This window comes from Leuresthes tenuis, unplaced genomic scaffold, assembly GCF_036924035.1.
Source record: "Leuresthes tenuis unplaced genomic scaffold, fLeuTen1.0.hap1 SCAF_5, whole genome shotgun sequence".
NCBI lineage: Eukaryota > Metazoa > Chordata > Actinopteri > Atheriniformes > Atherinopsidae > Leuresthes > Leuresthes tenuis.
The window spans coordinates 31,050,210-31,063,967 of NW_027325359.1; the positions used below are offsets into that span (position 1 = coordinate 31,050,210).

The window sequence follows — 13,758 nt, forward strand, 5'->3', positions numbered from 1 at the left end:
GCATGAGCTGTGTTGAACTTGTTTATTTGATAACATCAATAAGTAGAAGAAGTATGAAAAGAAAAGTTGTAAACCGCTGATGTCGTCGTCCGGCAGGGGGCGGTAGATGCCTGTAAACTTGCGGTGAGAGCGGTGACCACTCGTAGAAGAAGAATTCCTTCTCTTCCCTTAACTTAATTTCCACCAGTGCAGACAGATTAGCAACACTGGTGGAGCAGCGTCGGGGAATACCCACTCAGTTCGTGTTAATAAAAACATTAGGTTGCTGAGGCTGCAGTGAAGATAAAATGTCGTCTTGGGCGAAGTCATCTGCAGGTGGACGGCGACCGCCAGGAAACCCAAACGGGAGGTGAGTCCGTTCATTGCTGTTCGGACAATTAGCATTAGCTTTAGCAACTAGCATGCTAAAAAGCAGCCACTGGACAAAACAAAACCGCTCACCAACTTAAAACTGATCTCATCACTCGGTTTAAACTTTAGATTTGCGTAATGCCGCCCAATAAAGCTGATTCTTGTGTTGTGCAGTGCTCAGCCACTCCGTCTGTTTCGGAGAGCAGCTCCGTACCCCACCAGAGAGGAGAGGACGGATGACTTAAAGGATGCTTTGGACAGGTATGAGCCAGTTCTTGAACGCCTGTTCGATTACATCAGAGTGCATTGTTTGTGCTGAAAGTAATGGAAATGACGGGAAACTCCGCAATGAATGTGTTTTCTCTGCTTAGTTCCAGACTGTTAATTGTGTACTGAGAAGAAACAATATCCAAGGATGGGACACTGAGGGGAAATTACCACATTTTTCTTTTTATATAATATAACTGAGCAGCTTATACTACCATACAGAGGTCCATATTCTGTTACATTTAAAGTTTAATTGCTTTTTACTGTTATGAGTCCAATTACATTCTAACTAGTGAATCTGCAGCATACTCCGTGAGACCTTTGGGTCCTATTTATTAATGAGAGCCCAACAGATACGTTGTTTTTGAGTTTGTTGGGGGGGAAAACGGATTTTAAATAGGTAAAACGTCTGATATAAACCTACAAGCTGACAGTCTTTATATTTACAGCTTTGTTCAAAAGTCTTGATCCAGCTCTCACTTCTTTATATTTCCTCCCAAGCAACCAGACTTTCTTCTAATCTTTTAAAGTGGTCTTGAGCAATAGTTGTCCAGGCTTTCTGAAGCACTTTCAGTGTTTTTCTTTGGACATTGGCTGCTTTCATCGGCTTACTTCCTCATGATTCAAGTTAAATAAAATGAACAAGGTTAGGGCTGACATATTTTATGATTCATGGGTGATGCTTGTCTCATGGACGCTGCATATTGAAAATAGGGTTTTCCCAATTTCTAAGTCTGGATTGTGGCACTAATACATTTTGAAGATGTGGGCAAAAGTACTTTTTACTTGTTTTTGGGGTGAGGTTGGCCTCACTTGACATAATTTCCTCAGCTGTGACATTAAGTTCAGTATTTTGCTTCACATCCTGCTTTGTGTTGAAAAGGATAGTCTAAAGCATTCAATTCTGACTGAACAGTCATATCATGTTTTTTTTAGCCGTTTTGCAGGCAATTTGCTTGCTATCCATGCCCCAAAATTGGACAGATTGTATCTTTCTTTTGTCCAGTCTTTTAGTCGCACTACTACTTAAGGCAGCTGTTTTTAACTCCTCTTTGTTGGTATCAGATAAGGCTTGGATGAGGGCTGACTGTCGCTGTTATTTTCAGTCAGAGATGACAAATTAGGCATCCTAAACGTTCAGCTGTGTATGCAGTGGCTTTGCAGATGTTCCGTCTTCCTGAAAGAAACGGCATGAGAAATAAAATGATTACTTCTTTCTTGGCTAAATGTGCTTCATTCACCTCTGAAATCCACTCTTTGATGCACATCGCAGTGAGATTTTTGACAGGAACTCACTGTGATCTTAACATGGGGTTTTAAATTTCAGAAACTCATCAGATGTGTGAAACATCATCATGACCCAGAGAACAAACCCCCATTTATATTATAAAAACTTATTTTTACTTGTGTTTTTTTTATATAGTTATGAAGAACTGGAACAAATTCAGAGTTTCAGCAGCACTGTGAAGTTCGAAGGATTCAAGCATCAGCCAGCTGGTGAGACAATTTTATTTATTTATTTTTATTTTTTTTTGTGAGAACCTGCCAACACATTTACAAGAATAATTTATTTGGTGCGTTTCACATTCTTTGCTCTTCACCTCTTTCGTGTGGGAGACATGGGTTCAAATCCCTGCATGAAAGGTACTACCTCAAGTAGGGGTCCTTAGGCAAGACCCCCTTAGCCTGACTGCCTACTAGTGTAAGTCGCTTTGGATAAAAGCGTCTGCTAAATGCATAAACAGAAACATTATCGTTTTCAAAATACTCTCAAAGGTTCTTAACAAAAACTCTCGATTTTGACCTCCTACTATTAAATGTTCGTGATCGTCTGTTATTTAAAATGAATTCTCCACCTATGGGCTGCATGGCACCGTCCCCACACAGTGAGAGGGTTTTGGTTCCTGGTTTGAATCCCGGCCGGGCTTTCTGTGGAGTTTGCATGTGTCCTGTGGGTTCTCTCCAGATACTCCGGTTTACACCAGCTGCCGTTAGCTTAATTGGAGACTCTAAATGGTCTCTGTGTGACCCTGTGATGGGCTGGGCCCCAGCCCCCTGCAACCCTGAATTGGGAATAGAAAATGAATGGAATGCAAAGCTAAGCGAAAGTAAATGAAGCACTGCCTCTTGACCATGTGCCTGCATGCACCAGTCACAGCTGGAAGCTTCCTAGAACGGAGCGTGGAAACAAAACCCAAATGCCTGGCACACAGGAAGGAGGAGAGCTCATCCCTCAATTACTTATCAAGTGACGTTGATATGTAGAAAAAGCTGTAGAACCGTCTGAAAACACACCACAAACTGCAGTATGACAAATGCATCAACCAATGGTAGTAGAAACCGCGAACGGTCCAACACCAGCCAGCTGTTGTAATTACGGTATTTAAACACAGTCAAGGAAGTGCCCCGTTTATTTTTCTTCAGAGAGAGACAGTCAGAGCGGTTACATGAGCGCCATCGGATCGGATTAATGACTAAATTACAATAAGATTGAGTTATTCAGTTCTTGTAACAAGCTTAATTCGACAAGAAATCGGATCGGGTTACTTGCGATCGAATTAAGACCCCGAGATAACGATCGAGCGTTCTGCGCATGCTCCAGATTTTTTCCTGCGATCGTCACCCTGAAGTCGAAGGAGACGATATTACTGTTGTTGTCGCCGCCGTCAGAAAGAAACAAACAACGCGATGGAGAATGCGCCGTTGTGCATCATCTGTGCCATAACCAGCTCATCACAGATGGAGAGGCTCTATTAGCGATAGTTGAAATGGGTACAGCGCCACCTATCTGCTGTGGTATTGCATGCTTTGTGCCAGTGATTCCATTCATTCACCGCCATGTAACAAAGGATAATTACCCTCAGATAAGGAGCATAACCCAACTATAGCTATAATTGAGTTAATCTCATCATGTAAACCCACTGACTGATTTAGTTGAATGAGGATCACCAGTTTTATTTATATAAATAAAGGAAGGAAAGATTTATACATCAGCAGGAATGTAACACAAAGTTATGTTCACATAAAAGTGCAAGAAAAGCTGTAAGTGGATAATCGTGATCTCATGATAGAGTATTATTTCAGCTCAGCTGCCTTACAAGCATGACTGGTTTGTATGCAAAAGTATTTTAAATGTAGTATTTAATGTAGTAAACTGCTTATTCAGAGTTGCAAAAATGTTGTTTCTCAACTTAAACTTTGTCCTCTTACATCGACTCTGATCACACGGTTCATCTCCACATCTTTAACCGTTCCTCAAACCTGCAGCCAAGCCGGACGCCTGCACTCCAGCGGACAGACGCAAGGCCTTGTATCAGAAGTTCTACCGACAGGTGCAGGAGGAGAGGAAGCCGCCTGACTGCGTGGTCCTCTCCGTCACCAACGAGTGCCTGTGAGTACTTCAACCAAAGGTCCAAACTACAACCACTCCTGTGAGGCTCCTGTGTTCTAAACGTCTGTTCAGACGTATCGAATGACCACGCTGACCTTTAAAGTCTTTACATGAGCTATAACTGGGGTTGTCTTGTAAGACCTGAGAGTTTGACTGTTATCTTAATGCAGTGGAAATATTCCTCATGACTCCAGTAGATGGGACAAACCTCAAATATTTGCTGTTATCAGGAGGTGTAGCTCCAGTCTGCTCAGCTCTTTAAACCCACTTTTCTGTCTCACTCATCTTAACTATGATATAAACAATAACTCATAAAAGCTGTTAACATGACACTGTACTACAGGAATAGTTGTAACTGATTATAAACACAACATTCAAACTCTTCCAGCTTCAGAACGAATAAGGAAACGGAGCTCAAGATGCGACAAGAAAGCTGACAAATCATAATAATAAAACACGAATCTCTGGTTGTTTCAAAGCAGTTATGAGCTAAAAACACCCTAAACGCTGTAAAAATGTGCAACATTAAGGAACTTTACACGACACCAGGCAAAAAATGTAATGTTTTAGTCCAACAAAAAGCCTTTATATTTAAAACGGGTTCGTCTAACCAAAGAAGTTCAAATTCAAACTTCTCAAAATTCGAATAACACACACAGATAATGTGGTTTTGGACTGCATCACTCCCGCTTGTACGCGCTCACTTATGAAAAGCTATCATCACATATTAAATCCAGTGTGATCACATCTTTTCAAAACATCTTTGGACCCCTGTGGCTCACAACAGACACAAGTAGTTATTTTCTACATGAATAAAAATGTTTAAAGTTGTGATAATAGAAGCACATTTAAAATTGACACTTTCTACGTGTTGCACTACCACAAAAATATATGAACCGATTATTTTAACACAAATGACAATGATGAAGTTGTTTTTATTTACACTGTGTTTCTTTGGCAGAAACAGGATTAAAATAAGAAGCAGCGTAGCATTAATAGCGTTAATTACACTGTTATAGTCGCATTTTATTGGTGCAAAACAGGATCCTCCACTGGTGTTTAAACACCAGATCTGTTCCTGAAGCTATTGCTTTAGTACCCATTATTGCCAAAAATTGAGTCAGGCGTTCAGTTTCAACACAAAATAGATGTTAATATTGCTGTTGGGCACACTCAAGCAACCATCCAAGCCTGTTAACTATTAAAGATCCATGCTTTTATCCACAGTTAAACAGCAACAGTCTCAAACATCTCCAACAGCTGCTGCGACCATTTTAAAGGTTTTGTGGTGTTTTATTCTTAGACAGAAAAGTCTAACACATCAAACCGATTCACTCTGTTTTACCTGGTTTATAACACAAACACAGACCTGCTACAACGCTAAACTCAACAGAACCAAACACTTGTATGCAGCCCTTTTCAGACATGAACTCTCACAGCATCTGAACATGTCGGTTTCATGTTTGGATGAGCGTCACTTTTCCACTTCTTCATCTTTATACACCACTTCAAGGGCCTTCTCTGATGTCCCCTATCCCCGGGCCTCATACGCAAAGGGCTTCCATTCACATCTTTCTTGCTCGAGCTCATAACAAGCGTGCGACTTGAACAGTGATAAAAAGCCCCCCAGGGTCAACGAGCCGATCCAAAAAAGTTTTTGCCTTTTTTCTGATCATTTTTGTCACTAATGAGGGTTCCACGGGTTAACGGTTTCATCCACATGATTGTTTACCTCCAAGAAACAACCATTAGCACACCAGCATCTTTCTGAAAAGTTCAGAGATTTGTAGACTTTAAGCCCTTTTAAATGGTGCACAAAAAAGGTTGATTACTCTGAAACGAGATGCAGGGTAGCTACATATGTTCTCTTCTAAAGAGCCCTAAACCTCACAACTACATTTGTTACTGTAGGTGCAACAAAATCTTTATTTGCAAGAAACACTGTTAATAACTCAACCTGTTCAACAAATTTGAACATAGGATCTAAACCAGAAACGTTGGGAAATTTTAAAAAAATGTTATAAAAACTTAAATCTTATCAAAGTCCAGAGTAATAGTTTTCAGAAAATGGAAACAAATGTAGAATCTGATGCAGCAACACTCAGTAAAAGTTGTTCCAGAGTCATGTTTCCCATCGTGTTCCATCAGCTTCCTTTAATGACACTTTTTAATGCTTTGGGAACCGAGGACACTGATTGTTGCAGTTTCTCAGAGGAATCTGTCTCCATTCCTGCTGAATCCAAGGTTTCAGCTGCTCAGCAGTTCCTGGTTGTTGTTGTCTTGTTCTCCTCTTCATGATGCTCCAACATCTGCAGCAGGAGACAGATGTGGACTGCAGGCAGGCAGCCGAGCACACACACTCTGTGTGTATGAAGCTGCTGGAAGTCCTGCAGAATGAGGTCTGGCATCGTCCTGCTGAAATAACCACGGACCTCCCGGGAAAAGACGTCACCTTGATGGCAGCATCTGTCTCTCCAGAACTCCAACATCCAGCTCTGCATCAGTGGTACCTTCACACAGATGAAGCCATCCATGCCATGGACTCTAATGCAGCCCCATACCATCACAGACGCCGGCTTTAAACCTTTCTCTGATAACAGCCTGGATGCTCTTTCTCATCTCTGTAGAAGCAGACGTCAGTTTTCCCAGAAGCAGCTGAAACTTGGACTCATCTGAGCACAGAACACGTGTCCACTGTCTTTCTGTCCATCTGAGATGAGCTGGAGTCCAGAGAACCGGGCCGTGTTTCTGCACAGAGCTGATATATGGCTTCCTCCTGGTGTGATACAGCTTCAGGTCACATTTCTGGATGCAGCCGTGGACTGTGTTGAGTGAAAATGCTTTTCCGAGCTCCTCCTGAGCCCATGTGGCTGTATTGATCATGGTGGCCTGACGGTTTCTCATGCAGTGCTGCCTGAGGGCTCCGAGCTCATCCAGCAGTGGTTTCTGTCCTTGGCCTTTCCACACTGAGATTTCCCCAGACTCCCTGAATCTTTTCACAATATTCTGCTCTGTAGATGCTAAAAGACCAAAGTTCTTTACAATCTTACTCTTTATTTTTTAACTTATTGATGGCTCTCTGATGGAGTTTGGTACAAAGTGGTGAGCCACGACCCATCCTTGTTGGAGAGCCTAAACTTTGGTGGATGCTGCTTTTATACCCAATCCTGACACCCTCACCTGTCAGCAGGTAATCTGCTGATTGGAGAATCTTCCAGAACACTGTTACTGTAGATTATATAAACCTGTGTTACTGGCATTATATTTTAAATTAACATCTAAGTTTTTATTTGTGAAGATATTGAAAATAATTTCTTTGGACTCTCGGGTCGATTTAGGTTCAAACAAATTGACAAATTACATATTTAAGTGGTTGTATTTTCAGAAAATTTCCCAGCTCTTCTGGAGATGTGAGATTTCAACAGATGAGTTGTTATGGTATTGTAGCTTTGCATGGCTGGGTATGGCCTTATGAAGTATTCAGGAACATGAACATAAGTGACCTGTGTTAACAGATCAAGTAAAGGTTTCATACACCTGTCTGAAAAGGGCTTTAGTGTCACCCAAAACTCCAGGAATAAAAACTGTTTTTTTGTTTTTGTTGGTAAAACACATGTTCAGCCAAGAGATGACCCTCTGATCCCATCAGAGATGTATGTCAAGGTTCCTCTGTATACCAGATCATGCACATGCACTACAGAAATGTTAAGTTAACAAAGTGTTTCTCTTCCTCTCAAAGGGATTACCCCAAATCGCTAAGCCAGTGCTTGCAGGAGCGTGGCCTGTCAGTGGAAATGCTCTACCTTCAAGCGGAATCGGGCCTGACCCGGGCCCTGCAGGATGTCCGAGCAGATGGCTCCCCGTTATGTATACTGGTGGAGCAGAAAAACGTAGCTCTGTCCTCCTGCACTATTATCATATTCTCAGAATCCCTCAAAAGTAAGTTCGTACCCCTCGTATTCCTTCAAGCTTGCCCAAACTACCTTAAGTACAACCCTCCATCCCTTTCAACCATCCGAAGCAGTTTATGTTTAATATCATTTATACAACCTACAATCTGACATGCACAAAAACAAGAAATATTCCCATCAACATGCAGACAATTCTCCACTTTGAAAGTTTACTCAGACTGAAATGTTCACATTAAGTGTTTTAAAAGTCCATCAAATGTACGCAGTATTTATTCAGTAACAGTGTTTGGACAAACTGTCCAACACTTCAGAGCACTGCACACTTAAAAAGCTGACAAAAGGACCCAAAAACATTACAACTTGAGTTGCATGTTTGGAATACGAGTCATCGTTCTGTCAGAGAGCTTAGTTGGTCCGGCTTGTTTCGACTGGACTTCATTCGGTATTTCTCTACCTTCGACGTGCGTCTGATCACAGCCGGGTTGTGCGTTAAATCCCAACGGGACCAAAAGCTGATGGGGCACCAACTGATGAGGACTTTGTGACAACATGGAGCCCAAGTTGAGGTCCCCATATTTATTAGAATTTTTGAGGGTTAAGACTTGGTTTCTTAAGTTTCACCTAATGAGGGTGTTTTCAGATTGATCAGATCAGATTGTATCAGTTACTGAGTGCAGCGAAACTCCTGATCTCTGCTGTAGAATACCATCTGCTATTGTGTTCCTTTTTAGATTTCTGTATTAGTTTTAGGGTTGAAGCGGCTTCTATTCATGCCTGAATCGTGCGGTTAATCTTCTCCGGACCTTCACAATAAATATGATAGTTACTCATTTTAAGTCTGTTTGGATGGAGGTGGAAAATGAAGGGGTTGCATCAGAGTTTGTTTGTGTTTTCCTGCCGGAACAAGTTTGGACCTGTGTTAACCAGCAGATCAGATGACCTCAGCTACTGTTGAATAAAACTCATTAGTGCACCATGTGCAAACACACCTGCATAACACAGATAAACGGGATCAAAACGACGGTGCTTCTGTGTAGCACGTGACACAGAAAAAATACATTTCACCATAAACACATGTTCAAATTGGACAAAATGAATTCATTTAAACACGATTAGATGCCCCTAAACCTCATAAAGCTGATATTATTTATCACCAGAAAATGCACAAATCATTTAAAAGGATTAATTTTCCTGAGAAGACACATCTAAATGCATAATTTAATACTAAATGGTCATTGCAAGCACAAAGCTAAATAAAAAGCAGTATTTACTGCTGCCCCTCCATTACACACCAGCTTCCATTCAAAAGTAGAGCTTAACGAAGTAAAAACTTATCACAAATTTACTGATCGTAACATCACATAAAGACCATAGTTCTCAGTCTGGTGTGAGAGAAACCAAAGAACCCCACAGATTTGATTTGATTTCATTTCTCAGTTCAGCTCACCGTTAACCCTTCCATTCCCCCCTCAGTCCATCGCAACATGCCCAAAGACCAGGCCATGGACTTTGTCCAAGCCGAGTACAGTCGTGGACTCCCCAAAGAGCGCCCACCGAGGGATCCTGCAGACATTGCAGCGCAGGCGTCGCAGCTGCTGGATGACTTTCTCGACAGAGAGAAAATCGCACGCCACGCTGTTCCCTCTGAAACACGGCAGCTTCTCATGCTGTTAGCGGAGGGAGTCCATCTGTACGCCGAGGAGCTGGAAACCGTCTCTGAGTACATCAGTTCCCGGCTGGAACACATAGAAGGTGAAACACGTGGCACCAGCAGGGGTTTGGCCTCGTACTGTCAGTGTGACTGGCTGCAATTCTTATTCATTTTATATTTTTTAGCTCTAGCCTCGAACACAGATGGTGACACAGGGAATACGTTACCTCCAGGATTGGGGAAACCACCTCCTCTGCTTCCTACTCCACCTGGACCCTCACAGCCTCAGTCTGGATCTTTAGCAGGGGGTTCTATGGCGGATCACTCCTCACCTCCACCTGTACCTCTCCTGCCTTCACCAGGTTAGGACTTCAGACTGCACCAATTAGTCAGCTACTTATTTAGATTTCAGGACCACATGCTGGCAACAATATCTTATGTCAGAGTTACTCTTTTTATTGTTCCTACATCTATATTGCCTGCCATTTCTAGCTTTTCACTTTTTATTTAGAAAGCATGAACAAACTGGGTCTCGATGTTAGTTTTTAGTTATGTTTATTACTTTAATAAGTGTCTGTTGTTATGTGCAGTACTGTGCAAAAGTTTTAAGCCAACTATTATTTCTCAGAAAACAGGGAAAAGATGCAGCAGTTGATTGAAATATGTAAAACCTAAATGAAAATGCCGCATATGAGGCAACAGAGTTTGTATCATGAGCTTTAAAGTGAATATCTGGTCTGAGCTCCTTTATTCTCCAACACAGCCTGAACCCTCTGAGACAAGCTTTCTGTCATTTCTTTAAGTAGTCTTCAGGAATAGTTCTCCAGGCTTCTTGAAGGACATCCCAAAGCTCTTCTTTGGATGTCGGCTGCCTTTTGTTCCGTTCTCTGTCAGATGATCCCACACTGCTTCAATAATGTTGAGGTCTGGGCTCTGGGGAGGATTCATCCCTCCATAAGACCTGTTGCCACTGATTTTCAGTCCACTTCTTGTGTCATTTGGCATAGCTCAGCCATTTCTCCCTGTTTCCCTTCCTTAAGAATGGCTTCTTGACAGCCACCCTTCCATGGAGACCATTTCTGATGAGGCTTGGGCCAACAGTAGCTGGATCAGCTGAAGGTCCAGATGCATCTCTCAGGTCCTGTCAGGTCTTTGCTGGATTTTTTCCTCTTTCTTAAGGACATCACTTTCAGATCCTGTTCATCTGCTGTAGATAGTTTTAGGCCTGACACTTCTTCTTTTGTCCTCCACTTGTCCAGTTTCCTCAAATGTTTTAAGGACACACTGCACACCATGCTGAGATATGCCAAGTTTTCAGCTAATAGCTCTTTGGGAATCACCTTGTTGCTGCAGAAATCCTATTTTCTGTCTGTCAAACTGTGTTATCTTTGCTGTTTTTCATAGATGCAACTAAAGAAATGGGAACAAATGATGTGTCTTTGTGACAGGCTGCTGGTAACAAAGTGCCTAAAGATCCAATTTAAAATGGCTTCTTTGCTAAGTTGTGTGTTATGTGTCGACACAACACTGGTTCATCCCTTGAGTTGGGAACCTTTTTTCTGCACTGTTAAATGGTGAGGTACAAGAACTGGACTTCAGTGAAAAACAGCAAAAGTCCAAAGAAAAACTTTGAAAGATCTTCAGAAGGCCTGGAGAACTGTTGCTTAAGAACACTTAAAGGGGAACTCCGGTATTATTAAACCTAGACCTTATTTCTGGCGTGAAATGCGTTTATCTACTCACCGAGAACAGTTTGGCGAAAGTCGGCGTCCTTCAGAAGCTATTTAGATAACTGGAGATCCATATAACGGAGTGAACGGGGCATAGACGATGCAGCCTCTAAATAAGGCATTATCTGTCTTTATTTCACCAATATTTTAAGACGAATGAATAAACTAACGTGTATTATAGCTCTGTTAGCTCATAGCTGCTGTTATGTGGCTACTTGCAGCTATAGGAGAGCTAACGGAGGGAATTCTACACACACCTCTACTGGGACCACTTCATCAATAAATGTATTTCATGCCAGAAATAAGGTCTATGTTTGAAAATACCGGAGTTCCTCATTAAAAAGATGGAAATTCTGGATGCTTGGAAGGAAAATGTAAGGAAATGAGGGGTTGATCAGAACTTTTGCTCAGTACTGCCTACAGATAACTTCCATTCATACAACATACTTTAATCTGCTCCATCTTCATGTTGATGTGGTTTTCTTCTTTTCATCTTCATAATGTTCTGCAATATTTTTCTTTGTAGCTTTTCCCAAAACCAAACCTCCACCGCTGCTTTCTTTGCATCGGCTTCCCGGCCCGTTAGGGCCCCCTGTCCCTCGAGGTTCCCTGTCCTTACATAACCCTTACGGTCCTTCTGGTATGCCTCGAGGGCCCCTACTCCTCCATGGTCCCCTATTCCACCCCAGAGGCCCCCACGGGCCTCGAGTGACCCCTCCCACTTTAAAGAGTTCTCGCCCTCCACTTCTATCCACCCCAGGTGGGTCATTTCATGTTTTTTTGTGATGTGTGGTTGCAGTAGTTTGAAAATGATTTTAGGATTCAATCCCCCGTTTATGGAGAGAACTTTTTGAAAGAACTTTTTTGTCGTGTCTTTCTTTTTCTCAGGTGTCCCTCTTCCACGACTGAGTGGCCCACGACACTAAAAACTACATCCACATACAAGAACTGTACCACATGCAGCTTACAGTGTTTAAAAGCATTTCAGCTAACCTTTCAGCGGCACTAACTTTTTTTTCCTAAAGTAAGTAGTAAACACATTCAACTAAAATATAGTGTGATAATTGTTAGATATTTTTAAGTTCGTGTGGATGAATTGATGCAGGATGTTCTGGAGTATGCAGACTGACAGTTTTAAGTGTCTTTTTCAAAATCCCTCAGGCATCATTGAACTTATTTTTCTTTGTAATGTTTCGTACATCCAGTTTGCACATTAACGCTCACATGTGGCCGCTCCGATGTGATGGTAACAAGAATTCTTCCTTTTTGTGTGTGTGTTCTGCCAAGTAACCTGTCAGTTCTGTTTATTTTCCTTTTAAGATGGTGCTTGAAATGTCACCAGCAGACCTCAGAGAGTCTCTGGAGGAGAGTATTTCAGCAGCATGATTAAAAATGGCTCATTGTGATTCTGGATTAACGTTTGGTTTGTCCTACGATTTCTGCACGTCTTTTTATCATTGCTAGGATTTCTGCAATCTTTCTGGTTGGTTATTAAAATTGATTTCCACACCTAAAGGCAACTCTGCGTTTGTTAGGATGAGGTAGAAGTGCATGAGAGATATCATGTTGGCAGATTTCTCAGCTCTGTTGTTTGGGAAAAGCAGCCATTGTACAACATGTAGGATATCTGTAAAGAGACTCGTTTTCCTTCCAGCTGCCTGTCAACTTTTCTGTTTTGTAGATATTGTTTAAATCTTGTACTTGATGTCTTCATTTTCAAAAAGGATATAATGTAAATATTCATCCATTTGGTGCTGCAGATGGGTTAACTATAGGTGCAGCCGTGTTAAACTGGTATGAATAAAATGTCTTAAAGTGTTTTTAGTATTTTGGATTTGGTTTGAGATTTTTGATGTTTTTTTTTGTTTGTTTGTTTCAAAGAGATTTAAAGATTAAGAATTAAAAATGACGTATGTTCCTACTCACTTGGTCAACTTGTGTTCTAGCACTTCATTATTGTGGATGCTCAAGTTTTTAAAAAGAAGCAAAAGAGACTAAAGTAAACATCTGTACAAGTTAATATAAATGTACAGGTCCCGCTATAATGTTCTGAACAAAGACGCATCTTTCTTTAAGCTTTCTCTCTAAATCAAACATTTCATTCGTGATTAAAGTCACATCCCAGACTTTGATTTAAAGTCATCTTCGTACATTTCAGGTTGTCTGGGACAGAGTAATGGTGGGTACATTAAAGCAGCCATGTTTAGTACTTTGTTGCATATCCTTTACACACAATGACTGATTGATGACATCACCAGGCGCTGAGTATCTTCTCTGGTGATGCTCTCCAAGCCTCTACTGCAGTCACTTTCAGCTCCTGCTTGTTCGGGGGGGGGTTTCCCTTTAAGTTTCTTCTTCAGCATGTAGAAAGCCCGCTCCGCTGGATTTAAATCAGGTGACTGGGTCAGCTTTAAAAAAAAAAACGCAGCACACGCACATTTTTCCGCTCTGAGAAAC

At 41.5% G+C, this 13,758-nt stretch overlaps 1 protein-coding gene across 1 annotated transcript; it reads left to right on the forward strand.

Moving 5' to 3' along the window:
- The first annotated feature begins 139 nt into the window (after positions 1-139).
- Positions 140-13,120, forward strand: LOC140307673 (nuclear receptor coactivator 5). The gene is made up of 9 exons (XM_072386653.1): positions 140-349; positions 526-612; positions 2,042-2,115; positions 3,886-4,009; positions 7,749-7,948; positions 9,394-9,672; positions 9,757-9,933; positions 11,828-12,061; positions 12,190-13,120. Exons 1-9 carry the CDS (start codon positions 288-290, stop codon positions 12,225-12,227), a joined length of 1,275 nt encoding a protein of 424 aa, XP_072242754.1. The 5' UTR covers positions 140-287; the 3' UTR covers positions 12,228-13,120.
- Positions 13,121-13,758: the final 638 nt, after the last annotated feature.

Bases quoted from the DNA above. Each gene is read 5' to 3' on its own strand.
- LOC140307673 (XM_072386653.1), top strand. From the start codon at position 288: ATGTCGTCTTGGGCGAAGTCATCTGCAGGTGGACGGCGACCGCCAGGA. The intron at 7,949-9,393 runs GTAAGTTCGTAC...TTCCCCCCTCAG, and splicing joins ATTCTCAGAATCCCTCAAAA to TCCATCGCAACATGCCCAAA. The intron at 9,934-11,827 runs GTTAGGACTTCA...TTTTCTTTGTAG, and splicing joins ACCTCTCCTGCCTTCACCAG to CTTTTCCCAAAACCAAACCT.